We start from the raw sequence: 22,300 nt of genomic DNA, 5'->3' as shown, positions 1-22,300 counted from the left end.
GGGTCCAACAAGGTTTACAAAAAAAAAGGTTCCAGCCCAGAATTGATCCTGGATATCTGACCAGACGCCGGTCCCCATATAAATAAGTCTATGGAGACCCGAATCAGACACTGAAAAATGGTGGTAGAAGGGATAGGGGGATTGGAGCAGGCCTTTATAGTTAGTAGTCTACGTGTGATTGTAATGCTACTATTAGGGCCACTCGTTATCCTTCATGTATATGCACTGCTTCCCCGACCCATCTGATTGGTTACAGTCAGACAGCACCTCCAGCCTGATAACACTAACAGCTGGGGGCTGGTATTCTCAGTCAAAGGAGACTCATGCATATTGAGCTCCCCCAGCCTAAAAATAGCAGCCTGCAGGCGCCCAGGATGTGACAATCCCATAACTTTACCTGGTTCATCCCGATTGCCCGGGTGCAGTGTCAGTCGGGATAATAAGGGGTTAATGCCCGCTCTCAGCTGCTACTAAACCCTAGATTAGTGGTGGGAGGTGTCTTTGGTACTGAAATGTGGTGCAGACATTTCAGCACCAACTTTGCACCTCCTGGAAGAAAACCTCACTGAAACTGCATCAAAACAGTTTTTTTTGTGGATTTTCTTTGGGCAAGAAATGCAGATTTGTTGCTGAAATGTTTACTTGCACCAAATCTACACTTCCTGTCTAAAAGCAATTGCATCACTGTCACCTCAAAACCACAAAGTGTTTTGATGAGGGTTTTTTTTTTTTTTTTCCAGGAGGTGTAGATTTGGTGCAGGAATAGAGTGTAGAAATTTCAGCATCAAATTTGCAACTCTTGACAAAAAAAAGAGCTTTTCTTTGTCGCTCCTAATTGGGAGACCCAGACAATTGACAATTGGGTGTATAGCTATGCCTCCGGAGGCCACACAAAGTATTACACTAAAAGTGTAAAGCCCCTCCCCTTCAGCCTATACACCCCCCGTACTGCTACGGGCTCATCAGTTTTTATGCTTTGTGCGAAGGAGGTCAGACATCCACGCATAGCTCCACAGCTTAGTCAGCAGCAGCTGCTGACTATGTCGGATGGAAGAAAAGAGGGCCCATAACAGGGCCCCCAGCATGCTCCCTTCTCACCCCACTCTTGTCGGCGGTGTTGTTAAGGTTGAGGTATCCATTGCGGGTACGGAGGCTGGAGCCCACATGCTGCTTTCCTTCCCCATCCCTCAATTAGGGCTCTGGGTGAAGTGGGATCCCATCGGTCTCCAGGCACAGGAGACCGTGCTCCATCCACAGCTCCTGAGGACCCTGCTGGATAGGAGCCGAGTATCGTTCAGGGACATGGCCCTGCTACTTGGAGGTACTCTGTGTCCCCGTGGGGACCGCGCACAGCAACACTCCAGCATTGCTGGGTGTGCTAGTGCACCGGGGACAGCAGCACTGGCTGCATTTGTGCCACTATACACTTCAGCGTCGCTGAGTGTATTTGTGTAGGGGGACTGCCGCGCTGACCGCCGCTGCCATGGTTATCCCTGCGGTGCGGCTGGGACTGTTAGTGCGCCGGGGACTTCCGCGCCGACCGCGCTTATACGGCGGCCGCGCTTATAACTATAGTCCCCGGCTTCTGCGGCCTAGTCTCATTCTTTTCCCGCCCCCAGCCCTGCCAGTCAGGGGAAGGGCGGGACGCTGTACAGGACGGCAGCACTGAGGGCTGGAGCATGCTTTGCATACTCCACCCCCCTCACTCTGCACAGTGGGGCACCAGTTCCCGCACTTTTCTGGGTCACGCCCACGGCTCCCTCCTCTCCCCAGGACGCTGGCAGCCATTCCTCTCAGCTCTGCTAACGCTGGAGAGGAGAGACAAGCTCAAAGAGACCCAGGCAGGAATTCTGGTGCCCACACAAACGCTTTGCGCAGGCGGTAAGCAGCACCTGTGGTGCTGGCCCCACTAGTGCAGAAGTGTATTTATAGTTTATATGATTATAGTCTATACTTTACACTGTAGGGTGCACTGTTGATTTGTGGCTATTTACCCTCCTGTATTGCTCAGAGGAGACAACAGCATGTCGTCCACAAATAGCAAGGGTGCCAAAGCACAGACTTACTATGCTGCCTGTGCAGCATGTACGGCTATACTGCCGGCAGGTTCCACTGACCCTCATTGTGTGCAATGCTCGGCCCCTGTGGCACTTTCTCAGCCGGAGCCTCTGCTAGGGGTGGCAGGGGTTAACACTGTCCAAGTGACAGGGACGGAGTTTGCAGTTTTTACTGAAAGACTTTCTGAGACTATGGCTAAGATATTAGAAGCCTTGCAGTCCAGGCCGGCATCTCAAGCCAGGGGCACTGTGGTATCATTGTCCCCTGGTTCCCCTCAGTTGGAACAGCAATGTCTTCCCGGGGTGTCTCATGGATCCCAGGGTGAGGTCTCTGACACGGACCGCAGCCCAGACCGACTAGCGAGCTCGCTATGAAATTCCCTCGACATCATCACAATGTTCAGGGTCTCAGCGAGAGGACTCTCTGTATGATGAAGCGGAGGTAGCTGATCAGGATTCTGATCCTGAAGCCGCTCTCAACCTTGATACTCCTGATGGGGACGCCATAGTGAATGATCTTATTGCGTCCATCAATGAAATGTTGGATATTTCTCCCTCAGCTCCTCCAGTGGAGGAGTCAGCTTCTCAGCAGGAGAAATTCCGTTTCAGGTTTCCCAAGCGTACAAAGAGTATGTTTCTGGACCACTCTGACTTCAGAGAGGCAGTCCAGAAACACCGAGCTTATCCAGATAAGCGTTTTTCCAAGCGCCTTAAGGATACACGTTACCCTTTTCCCCCTGACGTGGTCAAGGGCTGGACTCAGTGTCCCAAGGTGGATCCTCCAATCTCCAGACTGGCGACTAGATCCATAGTTGCAGTGGAAGATGGAGCTTCACTCAAGGATGCCACTGACAGACAGATGGAGCTCTGGTTGAAATCCATCTATGAAGCTATCGGCGCGTCTTTTGCTCCAGCATTCGCAGCCGTATGGGCACTCCAAGCTATCTCAGCTGGTCAGGCGCAAATTGACGCACTCACGTACGTCTGCGCCGCAGGTGGCGTCCATAACCTCTCAAACGTCGGCATTTGCGTCCTACGCTATTAATGCTGTCCGGGACTCTGCGACCCGTACGGCGGTTGCAGCCGCCAATTCGGTGGTAATACGCAGGGCCTTGTGGCTGCGGGAATGGAAGGCAGATTCGGCTTCCAAAAAGTGCTTAACTGGATTGCCATTTTCTGGCGACCGTTTGTTTGGTGAGAGATTGGATGAAATCATCAAACAATCCAAGGGAAAGGAAACATCCTTACCCCAAGCCAAACCAAAAACACCCCAACAGAGGAGGGGACAGTCGAGGTTTCGGTCCTTTCGGGGTGCGGGCAGGTCACAATTCTCCTCGTCCAAAAGGCCTCAGAAGGATCAGAGGAACGCCGACGCATGGCGGTCTAAATCACGCCCTAAAAAGACCGCCGGAGGTGCCGCTACCAAGGCGGCTTCCTCATGACTTACGGCCTCCTCACACCGCATCCTCGGTAGGTGGCAGGCTCTCCCGCTTTTGCGACACCTGGCTGCCACAAGTAAAAGACCGTTGGGTGAGAGACATTTTGTCTCACGGTTACAGGATAGAGTTCAGCTCTCGTCCTCCGACTCGATTCTTCAGAACATCTCCGCCTCCCGAGCGAGCCGAGGCTCTTCTGCAGGCGGTGGGCATTCTGAAGGCAGAAGGAGTGGTGGTCCCGGTTCCTCTTCAGCAACAGGGTCATGGTTTCTACTCCAACCTGTTTGTGATTCCAAAGAAGGACGGGTCCTTCCGTCCTGTTTTGGACCTAAAACTGCTCAACAAACACGTAAGGACCAGGCGGTTCCGGATGGAATCCCTCCGCTCCGTCATCGCCTCAATGTCCCAAGGAGATTTCCTAGCATCGATCGATATCAAGGATGCTTATCTCCACGTACCAATTGCTCCAGAGCATCAGCGCTTCTTGCGCTTCGCCATAGGAGACGAACACCCTCAGTTCGCGGCACTGCCGTTCGGCCTGGCGACAGCCCCAAGGGTTTTCACCAAGGTCATGGCTACAGTAGTTGCGGTCCTCCACTCTCAGGGTCACTCAGTGATACCTTACTTAGACGATCTGCTGGTCAAGGCACCCTCTCAAGAGGCATGCCAACACAGCCTCAACGTTACTCTGGAGATTCTCCAGAGTTTCGGGTGGATCATCAATTTTCCAAAGTCAAATCTGACACCGGTCCAATCACTGACATATCTTGGCATGGAGTTTCATACTCTTCCAGCGATAGTGAAGCTTCCGCTGGACAAACAGCGTTCACTACACACAGGGGTACAATCTCTCCTTCAAGGTCGGTCACACCCCTTGAGGCACCTCATGCACTTCCTGGGGAAGATGGTGGCAGCAATGGAAGCAGTCCCTTTCGCGCAGTTTCACCTGCGTCCTCTTCAATGGGACATCCTACGCAAGTGGGACAGGAGGCCGACATCCCTAGACAGGAACGTCTCCCTCTCTCAAGCAACCAAAGCTTCCCTTCGGTGGTGGCTTCTTCCCACCTCATTATCGAAAGGGAAATCCTTCCTACCCCCATCCTGGGCGGTGGTCACGACGGACGCGAGTCTGTCAGGGTGGGGAGCAGTTTTTCTCCACCACAGGGCTCAGGGTACGTGGACTCAGCAAGAGTCCTCACTTCAGATCAATGTTCTGGAGATCAGGGCAGTGTATCTTGCCCTAAAAGCGTTCCAGCAGTGGCTGGAAGGCAAGCAGATCCGAATTCAGTCGGACAACTCCACAGCGGTGGCTTACATCAACCACCAAGGTGGGACACGCAGTCGGCAAGCCTTCCAGGAAGTCCGGAGGATTCTGCTGTGGGTGGAAGCCACAGCATCCACCATATCCGCAGTTCACATCCCGGGCGTAGAAAACTGGGAAGCAGACTTTCTCAGTCGCCAGGGCATGGACGCAGGAGAATGGTCCCTTCACCCGGACGTGTTTCAGGAGATCTGTTGCCGCTGGGGGATGCCGGACGTCGACCTAATGGTGTCACGGCACAACAACAAGGTCCCAACATTCATGGCTCGATCTCAAGATCACAGAGCTCTGGCGACAGACGCCTTAGTTCAGGATTGGTCGCAGTTTCAGCTTCCTTATGTGTTTCTTCCTCTGGCTCTGTTGCCCAGAGTGTTACGCAAGATAAGGGCCGACTGCCGCCGCGCCATCCTCGTCGCTCCAGACTGGCCGAGGAGGTCGTGGTACCCGGATCTGTGGCATCTCACGGTCGGCCAACCGTGGGCACTGCCAGACCGACCAGATTTGCTGTCTCAAGGGCCGTTTTTCCATCTGAAGTCTGCGGCCCTCAACCTGACTGTGTGGCCATTGAGTCCTGGATCCTAGCGTCTTCAGGATTATCTCAAGAGGTCATTGCCACTATGAGACAGGCTAGGAAACCAACGTCCGCCAAGATCTACCACAGGACGTGGAAAATATTCCTGTCGTGGTGCTCTGCTCAGGCGTTTTCTCCCTGGCCATTTGCCTTGCCCACTTTTCATCTCAATCAGGACATCTCCTTACCCTCGTTTTGTCCTCATCCAGTTCACCAATGTGAAAAGGATTTGCACTTGTTAGATCTGGTGAGAGCACTCAGACTCTACATTTCTCGTACGGCGCCCCTGCGCCGCTCCGATGCTCTCTTTGTCCTTGTCGCTGGCCAGCGTAAAGAGACACAAGCTTCCAAATCAACCCTGGCTCGGTGGATCAAGGAACCAATTCTCGAAGCTTACCGTTCCTCGGGGCTTCCGGTTCCCTCAGGACTGAAGGCCCATTCTACCAGGGCCGTGGGAGCATCCTGGGCCTTGCGACACCAGGCTACGGCTCAGCAGATGTGTCAGGCAGCTACCTGGTCGAGCCTGCACACTTTCACGAAACACTATCAGATGCATACCTATGCTTCGGCAGATGCCAGCCTAGGTAGGCGAGTCCTTCAGGCGGCAGTTGCCCACCTGTAGGACGGAGCCGTTACGGCTCTATTATGAGGTATTATTTACCCACCCAGGGACTGCTTTTGGACGTCCCAATTGTCTGGGTCTCCCAATTAGGAGCGACAAAGAAGAAGGGAATTTTGTTTACTTACCGTAAATTCCTTTTCTTCTAGCTCCAATTGGGAGACCCAGCACCCGCCCCTGTTTTTTGTATACACATGTTGTTCATGTTAAATGGTTTCAGTTCTCCGATATTCCTTCGGATTGAATTTACTTTAAACCAGTTTATAATTTTTTCCTCCTTCTGGCTTTTGCACCAAAACTGATGAGCCCGTAGCAGTACGGGGGGTGTATAGGCTGAAGGGGAGGGGCTTTACACTTTTAGTGTAATACTTTGTGTGGCCTCCGGAGGCATAGCTATACACCCAATTGTCAATTGTCTGGGTCTCCCAATTGGAGCTAGAAGAAAAGGAATTTACGGTAAGTAAACAAAATTCCCTTCTTCTGCAAGGAAATGCAAGTCTGTGAACTGTGACCTCACCTGAGTTGAGGTCACTCAGTTCAATGAGGTCACCTGAAGTCAGGTTGTTTGTGATCACAGGTAGAGGACTATTGGAAACCTGCAGCTGTAACCGCAGATAACCTGAGTGACGTCAGCACTGATCGCTGAAGCTCAGTCTTTACCGGAAGCCCACAGCATGCGGTTATGTTCTGTGCTCGCGCACTGTGCTTACAGTAATGTAGCAGAGCTGGAATCGTTGTGGGACCTTGTGTGGATTAAGTCAAACCTGGGTGTTTTGGGGGTTAATGAAGGGGTGAAAGAGGGTGAGTTTGTTTTTTTTTTTTTGTACTTTTTTTCAAATAAAGGATTTTTTTGGTGTTTCTTTTCCCTTGCAGATTAGTAATGGGAGTAGTCTATGAACCACCACCCCATTACTAATCTAGTGCTTGGTGGCAGCTCTGAGCTGTTAATATTCCCTTATAACCCTGATTGCCTCCTCTCCAGGGCACTTGGGAAGAGCATGAGTTCCAGGATCGTCACATCTAATGGATGTGACAATCCTGGGCGATTGCAGGCTGCTATTTTTAGGCTGGGGGGCCCGATAAGAATGGACCTTCCCAGCCTGAGAATACCAGCTCCCAGCTGTCCACTTTTATCTTGGTTGAGTATCAAAATGTATTTTTCTCTGACACCTCATTGGGGGACACCGGACCATGGGTGTTATGCTGCTTATCTATAGGAGGACACTAAGTAGATGCAAAAGACATTAGCTCCTCCTCTGCAGTATACACCCCCTGGCCGAGCCAGGCAACCTCAGTTTTAGCTTAGTGTCTGTAGGAGGCACATCTCTTCAAGGTTTTTTATTTTTAGAGGGCGACAGTTTCCCCTAGGGACCGATCTGCCAACACCATCAACAGGCGGGAACGCGGAGTGTCGCCTCCACGTACCCCCTCCTGCGACGCTGGATCCTGGGCTGTTACTCGCTGGACGACGGGTCTCACAGGCACCAATTTTCCTGAGCCCAGGGCAGATGAAAACTTCCTCAGTCCCTCTTGCAGGCTCTGAGTTGATACACTGCACCGGTGTGACCGGGCACAGCAGGCTGACTCTGCCATCTCCACTAGCCTGGACTGAGGCAGTGCCAAGGTGAGATCCTCCCTGACTGGTTGCTGGCTATGCAATACCCCTGATTACAGGGACCCCTGCAGAAACAATCCACCGGTGGCGGGGGGAGGGCTCCCAGGGCTCAAGTTCACCTGCAGCTGCAATGAACTCATAATCTTTATTCCCAGGGTCACCATAGCTGTGTGCTGGCTGGGGGGAGGGGGAGGTCCCTTTCCCGCCGTTTTATTTATTATTTTCAACTGACTCCCTTCTAGGCGCTCTTTTTAGCGCTAAGCCCCGCCCCTCGGCCCGCGATAAGCCCCGCCCCTTCGGGAAAGTGCGCGAAGATCTCCTCAGTGTGTTCCTCAGAGTGGGCTTCCTCCTTGCTGCAGCAACAAGGAACACAGGGTCATCGGCTGACTTGGGTGAGATACACCCCTTGCTTCCCATACTCTGCTTCACTTGTAGCTCTGCAGATCATTGCTCCCTCTCTCTTGCATACTCCCTGCACAGGAACATGCTTAATTCAAAGGGTACTAAGAATTCTAAGGCTCACATAGTCTGTTATTCAGCCTGCACTACCTGCCACGTTGAGCTACCACGAAAACACACCTCTTCTTTCTGTGAGTCCTGTACCCCTGTAGCCCCCCAAGAACCCCCCGTCACCACTGCTGCAACCGCTACCAGCCCAGAGCCTAGGGCTCCCAGCCCACCGGAATGGGCACAGTTTCTGTCCCAATCCATGGAAAAACTTTCCCAGAACCTGGTGCTGGCTATGCAATGTTGTCCTTCACACCCTTCTGGGTCCCTGGACGGAACGCAGCCTGATGACACCTCTATAGAGGGTCCTTCTGAGGAAATCAGGGCCCATGCTTCACCAGTTGCAGGGATCAGAAAAAGGGCACATGGCCAGGTGTCTCCGGTACTCTCTCATGGCCCCCATGACTCTCCCTCGAGGGTACACAGATCAGGTTCTCCCACAAGTTTCACGGCTTCTAAGGAGGAGGGGGAATGCTGTTTGTACCAGGATGATTCCTTGGTTTCAACCTCCCCATATGATCAAGCTGCGATAGACTCCCTTATTGCAGCAATCAACCAAACTTTGCATGTGGAGGATCCCCCATCCACTACTACTGACCATCCGGTCTCCTTTAAGAGGGCAAAGAAACCTCAAAAAGTTTTTGCTGACCACCCAGAGTTTCAAGATATCCTCACAAAGCAAAGGGAGAAACCTAACAGGCGCTTCGGTAACCGTAAACTCATGGAGTCCTGGTACCCCTTTGGCTTAGTTGCCCTTAAGGGCTGGGCCGATCCACCCTCGGTCGACCCCCCCCCCCGGTCTCCTGCCTTGCCGCAAAGACTCTCCTGTCTTTATTCGATGGCTCCTCCATCAAGGACCCGACACACAGACAGGTGGAGCAGCTCGCTCGCTCTGCCTTTGAGGCCGCGGGTACCTACCTTTCGCCTTCATTTGCCTCCGTGTGGGTCGCAAAGGCGATCACGGTCTGGGCAGAATCTCTTAACATTTCGCTTGAGGAATCCCAGGTTCCTCATACCCTCACAGATGTAACAGCTCAAATTGCCGCCGCAGCGGAGTACCTCATGCAGGCCTCCCTTGACGCTGCTACCTGCGCAGCATTTGCCGCCTAAAATACCATAGTCATCCGTAGAGCCCTCTGGCTCCGACAATGGCGAGCGGACTCTGCCTCCAAGAAGTCTCTCACAGGCCTCCCTTATTTTCCAGACCGATTGTTTGGCGAACGTCTGGACAAGCTTATTTCTGACGCCACAGGAGGAATGAGTACCTCCCTCCCCCAGCTGAAACCCAGGACGACTTTTACCAGACGTCCACAGTCCTCGTTCCGCTCCTTTCGGAACTCATTTGGTTGGGCGACATCCCGCTCTGGCCCCGCCACTAGCTGCGGGCTATGCAGGGACTGACCTTCTCAGCCCTCCCCGAAGCCCACCTCGTCATGGCAGCCTAGACAGAAACAGCCCAAGACTAGGGAGTCTCGTCCTCAACGATTTCCCCCCTCCTGACCCCTTTAGCGCCCCGGAAGACACACTCCTTGTCGGGGATCGACTGCATTTTGGCACATCTGGGCTGCCGCCTCAGACGACAAATGGGTGCAAGACCTTGTGTCTTCCGGTTACCATATAGAATTCCGGACCCGACCCCCGTGTCGGTTTTTTCTCTCAAACCCCTTAAAGACTCAAAAACAACGCAAAGCCTTCTTCTCAGCAATCCACTCACTCCAAACGGCAGGGGTGATAATACCTGTCCCGGACGACGAGAGGTTCAGGGGCTTTTATTCCAACGTCTTTGTGGTCCCCAAAAAGGATGGGTCAGTTCGACCTATCCTGGACCTCAAATACCTGAACAAACATGTGCACGTACGGAGATTCAAAATGGAGTCCGAAGGGGAATTCCTCTCCTCCATAGATATCAAGGACGCGTACCTGCACATTCCCATCGCCCCAGCTCACCAAAGGTTCCTCCGCTTCGCGTTTCAGGACTCCCATTTTCAATTCGTAGCCCTACCCTTTGGCCTTGCCACTGCACCAAGGGTCTTCACCAAAGTCATGGTGGCAGCCATGAGTATCCTTCACGCCAGGGGAGTAGTCATTCTACCTTACTTGGACGACCTCCTCATCAAGGCCCCCTCCTTCCACGACTGCTCAACCAGTGTGCAGATCACCATAGACACCCTGTCCCGCTTAGGGTGGCTACTGAATCTAGACAAATCATCCCCGGTCCCGTCACAATCCATCACCTTCCTGGGCATGTCCCTGGACACCCGCCGGGGCTTGATATCTCTCCCTCAGGACAAGGCGATCGCTCTACGACAAGCGGTACGCTGCCTTCTACGTCCTCCGTCTCTCTCCATTCGATTCAGTATGAGGGTACTAGGCAGGATGGTGGCAGCTATGGAGGCAGTGCCCTTTGCTCAGCTGCACCTCCGCCCACTGCAGCTAGCACCTCTAGCTGCCTGGGACAAGAGCCCCTTCTCCCTGGACAAACATCTTCACCTGACGCCTTCAGTCAGGTATGCACTCCGCTGGTTGCTTTGACCCTCATCCCTATCGAAGGGGAGATCTTTTCTCCCAGTGAACTGGCTGGTCCTGTCCACGGACGCCAGCCTCCTAGGCTGGGGAGCAGTGTACCGGCACCACACTGCTCAAGGACGTTGGACGCCCCAGGAGTCTTCCCTGCCCATAAACATCCTGGAAATCCGTAAGATCTTCCTCGCGCTCAGGGCGTTCCACCCTCTGCTAGCGGGTCGTCAGATTCGAGTCCAATCGGACAATGCGACAGCAGTAGCCTATATCAATCGGCAGGGGGGCACCCGCAGCAAGGCAGCTTATATTGAGGCCCACAGGATCCTCAGCTGGGCCGAATCGACAGGGTCAGTGATATCAGCGGTACACATACCGGGAGCAGAGAACTGGGCGGCGGACTTTCTAAGTCGTCAAGGCCTGGCCGCCGGAGAGTGGTCTCTCCACCCAGAAGTGTTCCTACACATCTGCACTCGCTGGGGTACACCAGACGTGGATCTAATGGCCTCAAGGTTGAACGCAAAGGTACCCGCGTTCATAGCCAGGTCACGCGACCCGCAGTCCATCGGCGCAGACGCTCTAGTCTGCTCCTGGTGCCACTTCCGCCTGGCTTACATATTTTCACCTCTGCCCCTGCTGCCACAAGTAATCAGGAAGATCAAGGCAGAGGGAGTCCAGGTGATACTGATAGCACCGGACTGGCCCAGGCGCGCCTGGTACGCCGAATTAGTACAAATGCTCACAGACGTACCGTGGCGCCTTCCAGACATCCCAGACTTGCTGACCCAAGGGCCCATTTCCCATTAGAACTCCAGAGTCCTGAAGCTGACGGCCTAGCCATTGAGACCTGGGTATTAACAAGAGCGGGACTCTCCCCTGCGGTTATCTCCACCATGATCAGCGCCCGAAAGCCTGCTTTATCCTGTATTTACCACCGTACGTGGAAGACTTTCCTTTCATGGTGCAGGGAAACTAACATCCAGCCTATGCCTTTGGCGATCCCCAGAATTCTTGACTTTCTACAGTCAGGCTTGCAAGCGGGGTTGGCTCTCCGCTCCCTTAAGGGGCAGGTCTCAGCGCTCTCAATCTTCTATCAATGCCGCCTAGCTTGCAAACCGCAAGTCAAGACTTTCCTCCAGGGTGTTTCCCATCTAGTTCCCCCGTACAAACGGCCGCTGGACCCATGGGACCTCAATCCCGTTCTGGACGGTCTCCAGAGGTACCCCTTTGAACCTCTTAAGGAATCCTCTCTTGCGTCCTGGAAGGTACCATTCCTGGTGGCGATTACGTCCATCAGATGGGTTTCGGAACTGGCAGCACTCTCCTGCCGCAAGCCTTTTCTGATCTTTCACCAGGACTTCTGGATTTTCTTCTGAAGGTTCTTTCCCCGTTAAATTTGAATGAGGACATTGTTCTGCCTTCCTTTTGTCCACACCCAGTTCATAGGGTAGAAAGGTCTCTGCATTCGTTAGACCTCGTGAGGGCCCTCCGATATTGCGTATCTAGGACAGCCCCCCTTAGGAAAACTGACTCTTCGGCATTCCTGAGGGGCCTAGGAAGGGACAGGCAGCTTCAAAGGCAACTCTGGCTCGCTGGATTCGCTCTGCAATCCAGGAGGTCTACCGCTTGCAACTCAAGCCCATTCCTTGTGGGCTGCGGGCTCATTCCACGCGAGCAGTTGGCGCTTCTTTGGCCTTTCGGTGTCAGGCTTCAGTGGAACAGGTGTGTAAGGCTGCGACCTGATCTAGCCTACATACTTTTTCAAAGCATGACAGAGTCCATACCCAGGCTTCAGCTGAGGCAAACCTGGGTAGGAAAATTCCGCAAACGGCAGTAGAGCACCTCTCTCAGTAGTCGCTCCAGGCTGTCTGGGACTGGTTCCTAGTCCTTGGGTTGTGTTGTCTTTCTTTTATTTTGCCCACCTATGGACTGCTTTAGGACGTCCCATGGTCCTGTGTTCCCCAATGAGGCGTCAGAGAAAAACGGATTTTTGTGTACTCACCATAAAATCGTTTTCTCTTAGCCATCATTGGGGGGACACAGCACCCTCCCTTTTGCCCTGCTGGGCCTTGATTCTCTGAGTACCTTATTTTGTTATGATTCTTTTACTCATGTTCCTCTGTTGGGATACGTTCTTACTACTTTTTCTCCTACTGCTTGTGTACTAAATCTGAGGTTGCCTGGCCCGGCAAGGGGGTGTATACTGCAGAGGAGGAGCTAATGTCTCTTGCATCTACTTAGTGTCCTCCTATGGATAAGCAGCATAACACCCATGGTCCTGTGTCCCCCAATGATGGCTAAGAGAAAACGATTTTACGGTGAGTACACAAAAATCCGTTTTTTTTATTACCGGAGTTTCCAGATTGTTACCCAGATTTTCCTGAGACCTCTGGGTTTGGTGCTCGGATTCTTATGATCCTACTGCCGGTACTTTACAATTACTGTAGAAAAAGTAATTTGTTTTTTTAGATCCAAAGAATAAAATCACTTCTTTATTGATAATTCCTTACATTGTCTGCTGTTAATAATCTCAATCATTAATTTAAGCAGAGCTAAACTGCAATACTAGACACAGCCCATTCAGGGCCACAGGTTGCAATAAAATATTTTTATTTTCCTTGTGTTTTTTTTTTTCTTCTATATCATAAACAGTGGATCCTTTTAGATTTTGGCTTTCACATTCTTATGAAGAGATGAAAACAAATTGTGATTTAATGAAAATCTATGTGTTATGGCCGTTTCTTGTGCATAATGGTGAAATTCCCTTACTGGAATCCCAACCTTGGTGAGTATCGTCTCTATATTCATCCTCTCCGTGATATCTGGCTCACAAAAGTTTTCAAGTCTGAAAGATTCAAGAAAGTTAAAGGAAATATGTCCCCCATCTAAAAGCAACATAATGTAGAGACGGAGACCCTGATTCCAGCGGTATGTCACTTACTGAGCTGTTTGCTGTCATTTTGATAAAGTCAATGTTTTCTCTGCCGCAGATCTAGCAGTTATACAGAGCTCACAAATATGCTGGACTACCTGCAGCACGCCAAGTAGTCCTGTAATGATAATCTACTGCAGATTAATCAGTGATTTTATCAAAACTAGACTAAGCAGCCTAGTAAGTAACACATTACTGGATTCAGGATCTCTGCCTAATCTCAGATTAGGTGTGAAAAAGTCAAGAAAAAGAGTTTACCATCTCCTGCTGTTGCCATAATAATATGGCTTTGCAGAATCCCAAACCGATGGTGCATACAGCTTGAAAAATGGGAAAAATCCAGCACTAACATGCGGTAAAATATAAAGTCTATCTTTTTATTGAAAAATCTATTAAAAGATTATGAATAAAAGGATCCGGCTGTGCCGGCTGCGGTGGGGGGAGGCTGTGCCGGCTGCGGTGGGGGGCGGCTGTTCCGGCTGCGGTGGGGGGCGGCTGTTCCGGCTGCGGTGGGGGGCGGCTGTTCCGGCTGCGGTGGGGGGCGGCTGTTCCGGCTGCGGTGGGGGGCGGCTGTTCCGGCTGCGGTGGGGGGCGGCTGTGCCGGCTGCGGTGGGGGGCGGCTGTGCCGGCTGCGGTGGGGGGCGGCTGTGCCGGCTGCGGTGGGGGGCGGCTGTGCCGGCTGCGGTGGGGGGCGGCTGTGCCGGCTGCGGTGGGGGCGGCTGTGCTGGCTGCGGTGGAGCAGGGCGGTGCGTCGGGTCAGATGCTCTGTTGGCGGTGCGGGCTTCAAATATTGGCGCACGGAGTCGCACGTGCGCAGATCGAGCTCTCTGCTCAAGATCTCATCTGCGCACGCGCTTTCTCCAGCCCATTGATCTCCCAGCAGCAGACTTAAGGAAAATGGCGCCTGGAGGTGGCGCCTGCGTAGATAAGATCTCTGCTTGTCATTGACCTGAGAGCTCAAATCTGTGCATGCGCCACTTCCAGGCGCCATTTCTTTGAACCCCGCACCCCCGACAGAGCATCTGGGACACCCGCTGCACCGCCCTGCTCCACACAGCTAGCACAGCCCCCACCACAGTGCCTGCACATCACCCTACTCCACCACCGCCCCTGCCTCCTGTAACCCCACTCCACCACCACTGCCGCCCCCCCTTCCTCCTTCCCCTTCCGGTAAGACACCACTGGAGTATAAAACTTAGTGACAAAAATTTACCTAACGTTGAATTTGAGGGCCCCGGATTGTAGACTTCCCCGCCCGTCCCACACCCCCCAAATTTACACCCAAGATCCTGCTTTGGTGGGAAAGAAAATCGACCCTGGCACCGTTCTTAGTGCTTAGAAACCATCCCATCCCAAACACAGTTAAAGGGGTTGTGTCACAGGGACATGTATTGAAGCACATAGTGTTCTTGCCCAATACTTTACCCCATAGCCCCCTTATAGTATAATGCCCCCCACACAGTTTGCTCTCAGTCAGTATCTTTCATGCACAGTATGATAACCCCACAGTATAATGCTTGCATAGTGACTCCCTGCTTTAAATATTATGTCGATTTTCCCCCCCCCCGAGCTCCCCACAATTATAACACACACACTGTGATTCCTCATGGAAGCCTCTACAAGTAATGACTAACAAAACAAAAACTATTCTATTTATCTCACTGGTGTGATCTGTGCATTGTGTGAACTGAGGCTGCCCACAGTAGAAGCGACGTTGCGTTGTCATCCGGCCTCCTGCGCTGAGACTCTGAGCTCTGGCAGAATAGTGGCACAGTGGGCTGACGGCTCCCTCTTCCAATGTTACATTTCACAATAACCCATAGCCACCGTAAACCAACATGGGGTGCTTAGTAGTAATAAAATATTTATACACACACACACACACACACACACACACCCACCGTATTTTCTTTGTCGCTCTATTGGGAGACCCAGACAATTGGGTGTATAGGCTATGCCTCCGGAGGCCGCACAAAGTATTACACTAAAAAGTGTTAAGCCCCTCCCCTTCTGCCTATACACCCCACGGGCTCCTCAGTTTTTTGCTTTGTGCGAAGGAGGTCAGACACGCACGCACAGCTCCACAGATTGGTCAGCAGCAGCTGCTGACCATGTCGGATGGAAGAAAAGTGGGCCCATATAGGGCCCCCAGCATGCTCCCTTCTCACCCCACTCTTGTCGGCGGTGTTGTTAAGGTTGAGGTATCCATTGCGGGTACGGAGGCTGGAGCCCACATGCTGTTTTCCTTCCCCATCCCCCTCAGGGCTCTGGTGGAAGTGGGATCCTATCGGTCTCCAGGCACAGGAGACCGTGCTTCATCCACAACTCCTGTGGAGCCTGCTGGATAGGAGCCGGGTATCGTTCAGGGACATGGCCCTGCTACTTGGAGGTACTCTGTGTCCCCGTGGGGACCGCGCACAGCAACACTCCAGCTTGGCTGGGTGTGCTAGTGCACCGGGGACCGCGGCGCTGACCGGGTTAATATGTGCCATTACACACTCAGCGTTCCTGAGTGTGTTTATGTATAGGGACTGCCGCACTGACCGCCGCTGCCATGGAAACACTGCGGCACGGCTGGGACTTGTAGTGCGCCGGGGACTTCCACGCCGGCCGCGCTTTTACGGCGGCCGCGTTTATTACTAGAGTCCCCGGCTTTTTGCGGCCTAGTTTCCTTTCCTCCCGCCCACAGCCCTGACAGGCAGGGGAAGGGCGGGACGCTGCACAGAACGAGCAGCACTGAGGGCTGGAGCATGCTTTGCATACTCCACTCCCCTCACTGTGCACAGTGCAGGCACCAGTTCCCGCTCTTTCTGGGTCACGCCCACGGCTCTCTCCTCTCCTCAGGACGCATTCCTGTCAGCTCCTCGGACGCTGCAGAGGGGGACAAAATCTGGGAGACCCAGGCAGGGACTCTGGTGACCGCACAACCGCTTTAAGCGGGTGGTAAGCAGCACCTGTGGTGCTAGCCCCATTGTGCAGTAGTGTAACATTATATGTTTATTTTACACCGTATAGTGCACAGTTGATTTCTGGCTATATACCCTATTGTGTTGCTCAGAGAAGATAATAGCATGGCGCCCACGAAAGGCAGGGGTGCCAAAACTCAGGCTTATTATGTTGCCTGCGCCGCATGTACGACCCCGCTACCGGCAGGTTCCACTGACCCTCATTGTAGGCACTGTTCGGCCCCTGTGGCACTTACTCAGCCAGAGCCTCTGCTAGGGGGGGCCCAGGGGGAGCCACCTGCTAACACTGTTCAGGTGACAGGGACGGAGTTTGCAAAACTCTCTGAGACTATGGCTAAGATACTGGAAGCCTTGCAGTCCAGACCGGTATCTCAGCACAGGGACTCTGTTGATTCTTTGTTCACTGGCCCACCTCAGCTGGACCAACAATGTCCTCCCGGGGTATCTCATGGATCCCAAGCTGAGGGTTCTGACACAGACCCCAGCCCCAGACCGACTAAGCGAGCTCGCTTAGATTTTCCCTCGACATCATCATATTGTTCAGGGTCTCAGCGAGGGGAATCGCTGGTTGATGACGCGGAAGTAGCTGATCAGGATTCTGATCCTGAGGCCGCTCTCAATCTTGATACTCCGGACGGGGACGCCATAGTGAACGACCTTATTGCGTCCATCAATCGTATGTTGGATATTTCTCCCTCAGCTCCTCCGGCGGAGGAGTCGGCTTCCCAGCAGGAGAAATTCCGTTTCAGGTTTCCCAAGCGTACACCGAGTATGTTTCTGGACCACTCTGATTTCAGAGAGGCAGTCCAGAATCACCATGCTTGTCCAGATAAGCGTTTTTCTAAGCGCCTTAAGGATGTACGGTATCCCTTTCCCCCTGACGTGGTCAAGGGTTGGACTCAGTGTCCCAAAGTGGATCCTCCAATCTCCAGACTGGCAGCTAGATCCATACTTGCAGTGGAAGATGGGGCTTCACTCAAAGATGCCACTGACAGGCAGATGGAGCTCTGGTTGAAATCCATCTATGAAGCTATCGGCGCTTCTTTTGCCCCAGCATTCGCAGCCGTATGGGCGCTACAAGCTATCTCAGCAGGTCAAGCGCAAATTGACGCAGCCACACGCACGTCCGCGCCACAGGTGGCGTCCATAACCACTCAGACGTCGGCATTTGCGTCTTACGCTATTAATGCTATCCTGGACTCTGTGAGCCGTACGGCGGTTGCAGCCGCCAATTCGGTGGTACTCCGCAGGGCCTTGTGGCTACGGGAATGGAAGGCAGATTCTGTTTCCAAAAAGCGCTTAACCAGTTTGCCAATTTCTGGCGAACGATTGTTTGGCGAGCGTTTGGATGAAATCATCAAACAATCCAAGGGAAAGGATACATCCTTACCCCAGCCCAAACCGAACATACCCCAACAGAGGAAGGGGCAGTCGAGGTTTCGGTCCTTTCGGGGCGCGGGCAGGTCCCAATTCTTCTCGTCCAAAAGGCCTCAGAAAGATCAAAGGAACTCTGATGCATGGCGGTCTAAGTCACGTCCTAAACAGACCACCGGAGGTGCCGCTACCAAAGCGGCTTCCTCATGACTTTCGGCATCCTCACTCCGCATCCTCGGTCGGTGGCAGGCTCTCCCGCTTTTGCGACACCTGGCTGCCACGGGTAAAAGACCGTTGGGTGAGAGACATTCTGTCTCACGGTTACAAGATAGAGTTCACCTCTCGTCCCCCGACTCTATTCTTCAGGTCATCACCGCCTCCCGAGCGAGCCGAGGCTCTTCTGCAGGCGCTGGGCATTCTGAAGGCAGAAGGAGTGGTGGTCCCTGTTCCTCTTCAGCAACAGGGCCACGGTTTTTACTCCAACTTGTTTGTGGTCCCAAAGAAGGACGGGTCTTTCCGACCTGTCCTGGACCTGAAACTTCTCAACAAACACATAAAGACCAGGCGGTTCCGGATGGAATCCCTCCGCTCCGTCATCGCCTCAATGTCCCAAGGAGATTTCCTTGCATCGATCGATATCAAAGATGCTTATCTCCACGTACCGATTGCTCCAGAGCACCAGCGCTTCTTGCGCTTCGCCATAGGGAACGAACACCTGCAGTTCGTGGCACTGCCGTTCGGCCTGGCAACAGCCCCACGGGTTTTCACCAAGGTTATGGCTACTGTAGTAGCGGTCCTCCACTCTCAGGGTCACTCGGTGATCCCGTACTTGGACGATCTGTTGATCAAGGCACCCTCTCTAGAGGCATGCCAACACAGCCTCGACGCTACCCTGGAGACTCTCCAGAGTTTCGGGTGGATCATCAATTTTCCAAAGTCAAATCTGACACCGGCCCAATCGCTGACATACCTTGGCATGGAGTTTCATACCCTCTCAGCGATAGTGAAGCTTCCGCTGATCAAGCAGCGGTCACTACAGACAGGGGTACAATCTCTCCTTCAAGGTCGGTCACACACCTTGAGGCGCCTCATGCACTTCCTGGGGAAGATGGTGGCAGCAATGGAGGCAGTTCCTTTCGCGCAGTTTCACCTGCGTCCTCTTCAATGGGACATCCTACGCAAATGGGACAGGAAGCCGACGTCCCTCGACAGGAACGTCTCCCTCTCGAAGGCGACCAAAGCTTCCCTTCGGTGGTGGCTTCTTCCCACTTCATTATCGAAAGGGAAATCCTTCCTACCCCCATCCTGGGAGGTGGTCACGACGGACGCGAGTCTGTCAGGGTGGGGAGCGGTTTTTCTCCACCACAGGGCTCAGGGTACGTGGACCCAGCAAGAGTCCTCGCTTCAGATCAATGTTCTGGAAATACGGGCAGTGTATCTTGCCCTGAAAGCGTTCCAGCAGTGGCTGGAAGGCAAGCAGATCAGAATTCAGTCAGACAATTCCACAGCGGTGGCATACATCAACCACCAAGGCGGCACACGCAGTCTGCAAGCCTTCCAGGAAGTACGGCGGATTCTGCTGTGGGTGGAAGCCACGGCCTCCACCATCTCCGCAGTTCACATTCCAGGCGTGGAAAACTGGGAAGCAGATTATCTCAGTCGCCAGGGCATGGATGCAGGGGAATGGTCCCTTCACCCGGACGTATTTCAGGAGATCTGTTGCCGCTGGGGGGTGCCGGACGTCGACCTCATGGCGTCCCGGCACAACAACAAGGTACCGGCGTTCATGGCACGGTCTCAAGATCCCAGAGCTCTGGCGGCAGACGCCTTAGTTCAGGATTGGTCGCAGTTTCAGCTCCCTTATGTGTTTCCTCCGCTGGCTCTGTTGCCCAGAGTGTTACGCAAGATCAGGGCCGACTGCCGCCGCGTCATCCTCGTCGCTCCAGACTGGCCGAGGCGGTCGTGGTACCCGGATCTGTGGCATCTCACGGTCGGCCAACCGTGGGCACTACCAGACCGACCAGACTTGCTATCTCAAGGGCCGTTTTTCCATCTGAATTCTGCGGCCCTCAACCTGACTGTGTGGCCATTGAGTCCTGGATCCTAGCGTCCTCAGGGTTATCTCAAGACGTCATTGCCACTATGAGACAAGCTAGGAAACCAACGTCCGCCAAGATCTACCACAGGACGTGGAAAATTTTCCTGTCATGGTGCTCTGCTCAGGGTATTTCTCCCTGGCCTTTTGCCTTGCCCACTTTTCTGTCCTTCCTTCAATCTGGACTGGAAAAGGGTTTGTCGCTCGGCTCCCTTAAGGGACAAGTCTCAGCGCTCTCTGTGTTTTTCCAGAAGCGCCTAGCCAGACTTCCACAGGTACGCACGTTCCTGCAGGGGGTTTGTCACATCGTCCCTCCTTACAAGCGGCCGTTAGAACCCTGGGATCTGAACAGGGTGCTGATGGTTCTTCAGAAACCACCATTCGAGCCAATGAGGGATATTTCTCTCTTACGCCTTTCGCAGAAAGTGGTTTTTCTAGTAGCAGTCACTTCACTTCGCAGAGTGTCTGAGCTAGCAGCGCTGTCATGCAAAGCTCCCTTCCTGGTGTTTCACCAGGACAAGGTGGTTCTGCGTCCGGTTCCGGAATTTCTCCCTAAGGTGGTATCCCCCTTTCATCTCAATCAGGATATCTCCTTACCTTCTTTTTATCCTCATCCAGTTCACCAATGTGAACAGGATTTGCACTTGTTAGATCTGGTGAGAGCACTCAGACTCTACATTTCTCGTACGGCGCCCCTGCGCCGCTCGGATGCACTCTTTGTCCTTGTCGCTGGCCAGCGTAAAGGGTCACAGGCTTCCAAATAAACCCTGGCTCGGTGGATCAAGGAGCCAATTATCGAAGCTTACTGTTCGGCTGGGCTTCCGGTTCCCTCAGGGCTGAAGGCCCATTCTACCAGAGCCGTGGGCGCATCCTGGGCTTTGAGGCACCAGGCTACGGCTCAGCAGGTGTGTCAGGCGGCTACCTGGTCGAGCCTGCACACTTTCACGAAGCACTATCAGGTGCATACCTATGTTTCGGCGGATGCCAGCCTAGGTAGACGAGTCCTTCAGGTGGCGGTTGCCCACCTGTAGGAAGAGGCCGTTTTACGGCTCTCTTACGAGGTATTATTTTACCCACCCAGGGACTGCTTTTGGACGTCCCAATTGTCTGGGTCTCCCAATAGAGCGACAAAGAAGGGAATTTTGTTTACTTACCGTAAATTCCTTTTCTTCTAGCTCTAATTGGGAGACCCAGCACCCGCCCCTGTTTTTTTTGTGTACACATGTCGTTCATGTTGAATGGTTTCAGTTCTCCGATATTCCTTCGGATTGAAGTTACTTTAAACCAGTTTATAATTCTTTTTCCTCCTTCTTGCTTTTGCACCAAAACTGAGGAGCCCGTGGGAGCACGGGGGGTGTATAGGCTGAAGGGGAGGGGCTTAACACTTTTTAGTGTAATACTTTGTGCGGCCTCCGGAGGCATAGCCTATACACCCAATTGTCTGGGTCTCCCAATTAGAGCTAGAAGAAAAGGAATTTACGGTAAGTAAACAAAATTCCCTTCTTTGGTTTTATAAAATGCACCCCAAATTTACAGATGATAAAAAATAAAAAAAAAGGGGTCCGTCTTATACTCCGGTGTTGTCTTGCTGGAGGGTGGTGGAGCAAGGTCACAGGAGACAGAGGCTGTGGTGGCGGGTCAGTGGTGGCAGTGGAAGCTGCGGTGGTTGTGTGGTGGAGCAGGCTGGTGAGGCGAGTGTACCAGTCTCTTCGCGGTCCGGGCTTCAAAGAAATGGCGCCTAGAGCAGCGCGTTCACTGATGGAGCTCTCATTCAAGAGCGCCATCTGCGCATGCACTGACTCCCAGCGCCATCATTTGAAGCCGGGACCATGGACAGACTAGAACACCTGCTGCACAGCCACCGCAGTCCGCACAGCCACCCTGACGGCCGCACTGAGTGGCAGCCAGCAGGCCATCTGGCCGCCCGCCCGCACACAGAGCCGCACAGACAGTCCCCCGCCAATTCACCCCTAGGTAAGCTATATTCTGATTTTAAAACGCACCACTTATTTTCCTCCCAAATTTTTGGAAGGTAAAGTGCGTCGTATAATCCGAAAAATACAGTGTATGTGTGTGTGTGTGTGTGTGTGTGTGTGTGTATATGTATATGTGTGTGTGTGTGTGTGTGTGTGTGTGTGTGTGTATATGTATATGTGTGTCTATATGTATGTGTGTATATGTACGTGTGTATATGTGTGTGTGTGTGCGTATATATATATCCTGATGAAGCTGAAGCCATTGTGAAATTATCATCAAGCGAAACGTACGTTGAAGGATGGCTTTTGGGCAG

The 22,300-nt window shown here is 52.9% G+C and overlaps 1 protein-coding gene across 1 annotated transcript in view; it reads left to right on the top strand.

Moving 5' to 3' along the window:
- The first annotated feature begins 9,927 nt into the window (after window positions 1-9,927).
- TTC3 (tetratricopeptide repeat domain 3) overlaps window positions 9,928-22,300 on the top strand; it is a 198,987-nt gene continuing 186,614 nt past the window's right edge. Inside the window, 2 exon segments of the mRNA XM_075333306.1 lie at window positions 9,928-9,931; window positions 13,296-13,428. Of these exon segments, the coding sequence (XP_075189421.1) occupies window positions 9,928-9,931; window positions 13,296-13,428 (137 nt within the window).

The sequence above is a fragment of the Anomaloglossus baeobatrachus genome, chromosome 2 (genome assembly GCF_048569485.1).
Source record: "Anomaloglossus baeobatrachus isolate aAnoBae1 chromosome 2, aAnoBae1.hap1, whole genome shotgun sequence".
In the NCBI taxonomy this organism is placed as follows: Eukaryota; Metazoa; Chordata; class Amphibia; order Anura; family Aromobatidae; genus Anomaloglossus; species Anomaloglossus baeobatrachus.
This window is presented reverse-complemented; position numbering and strand designations above follow the sequence as displayed.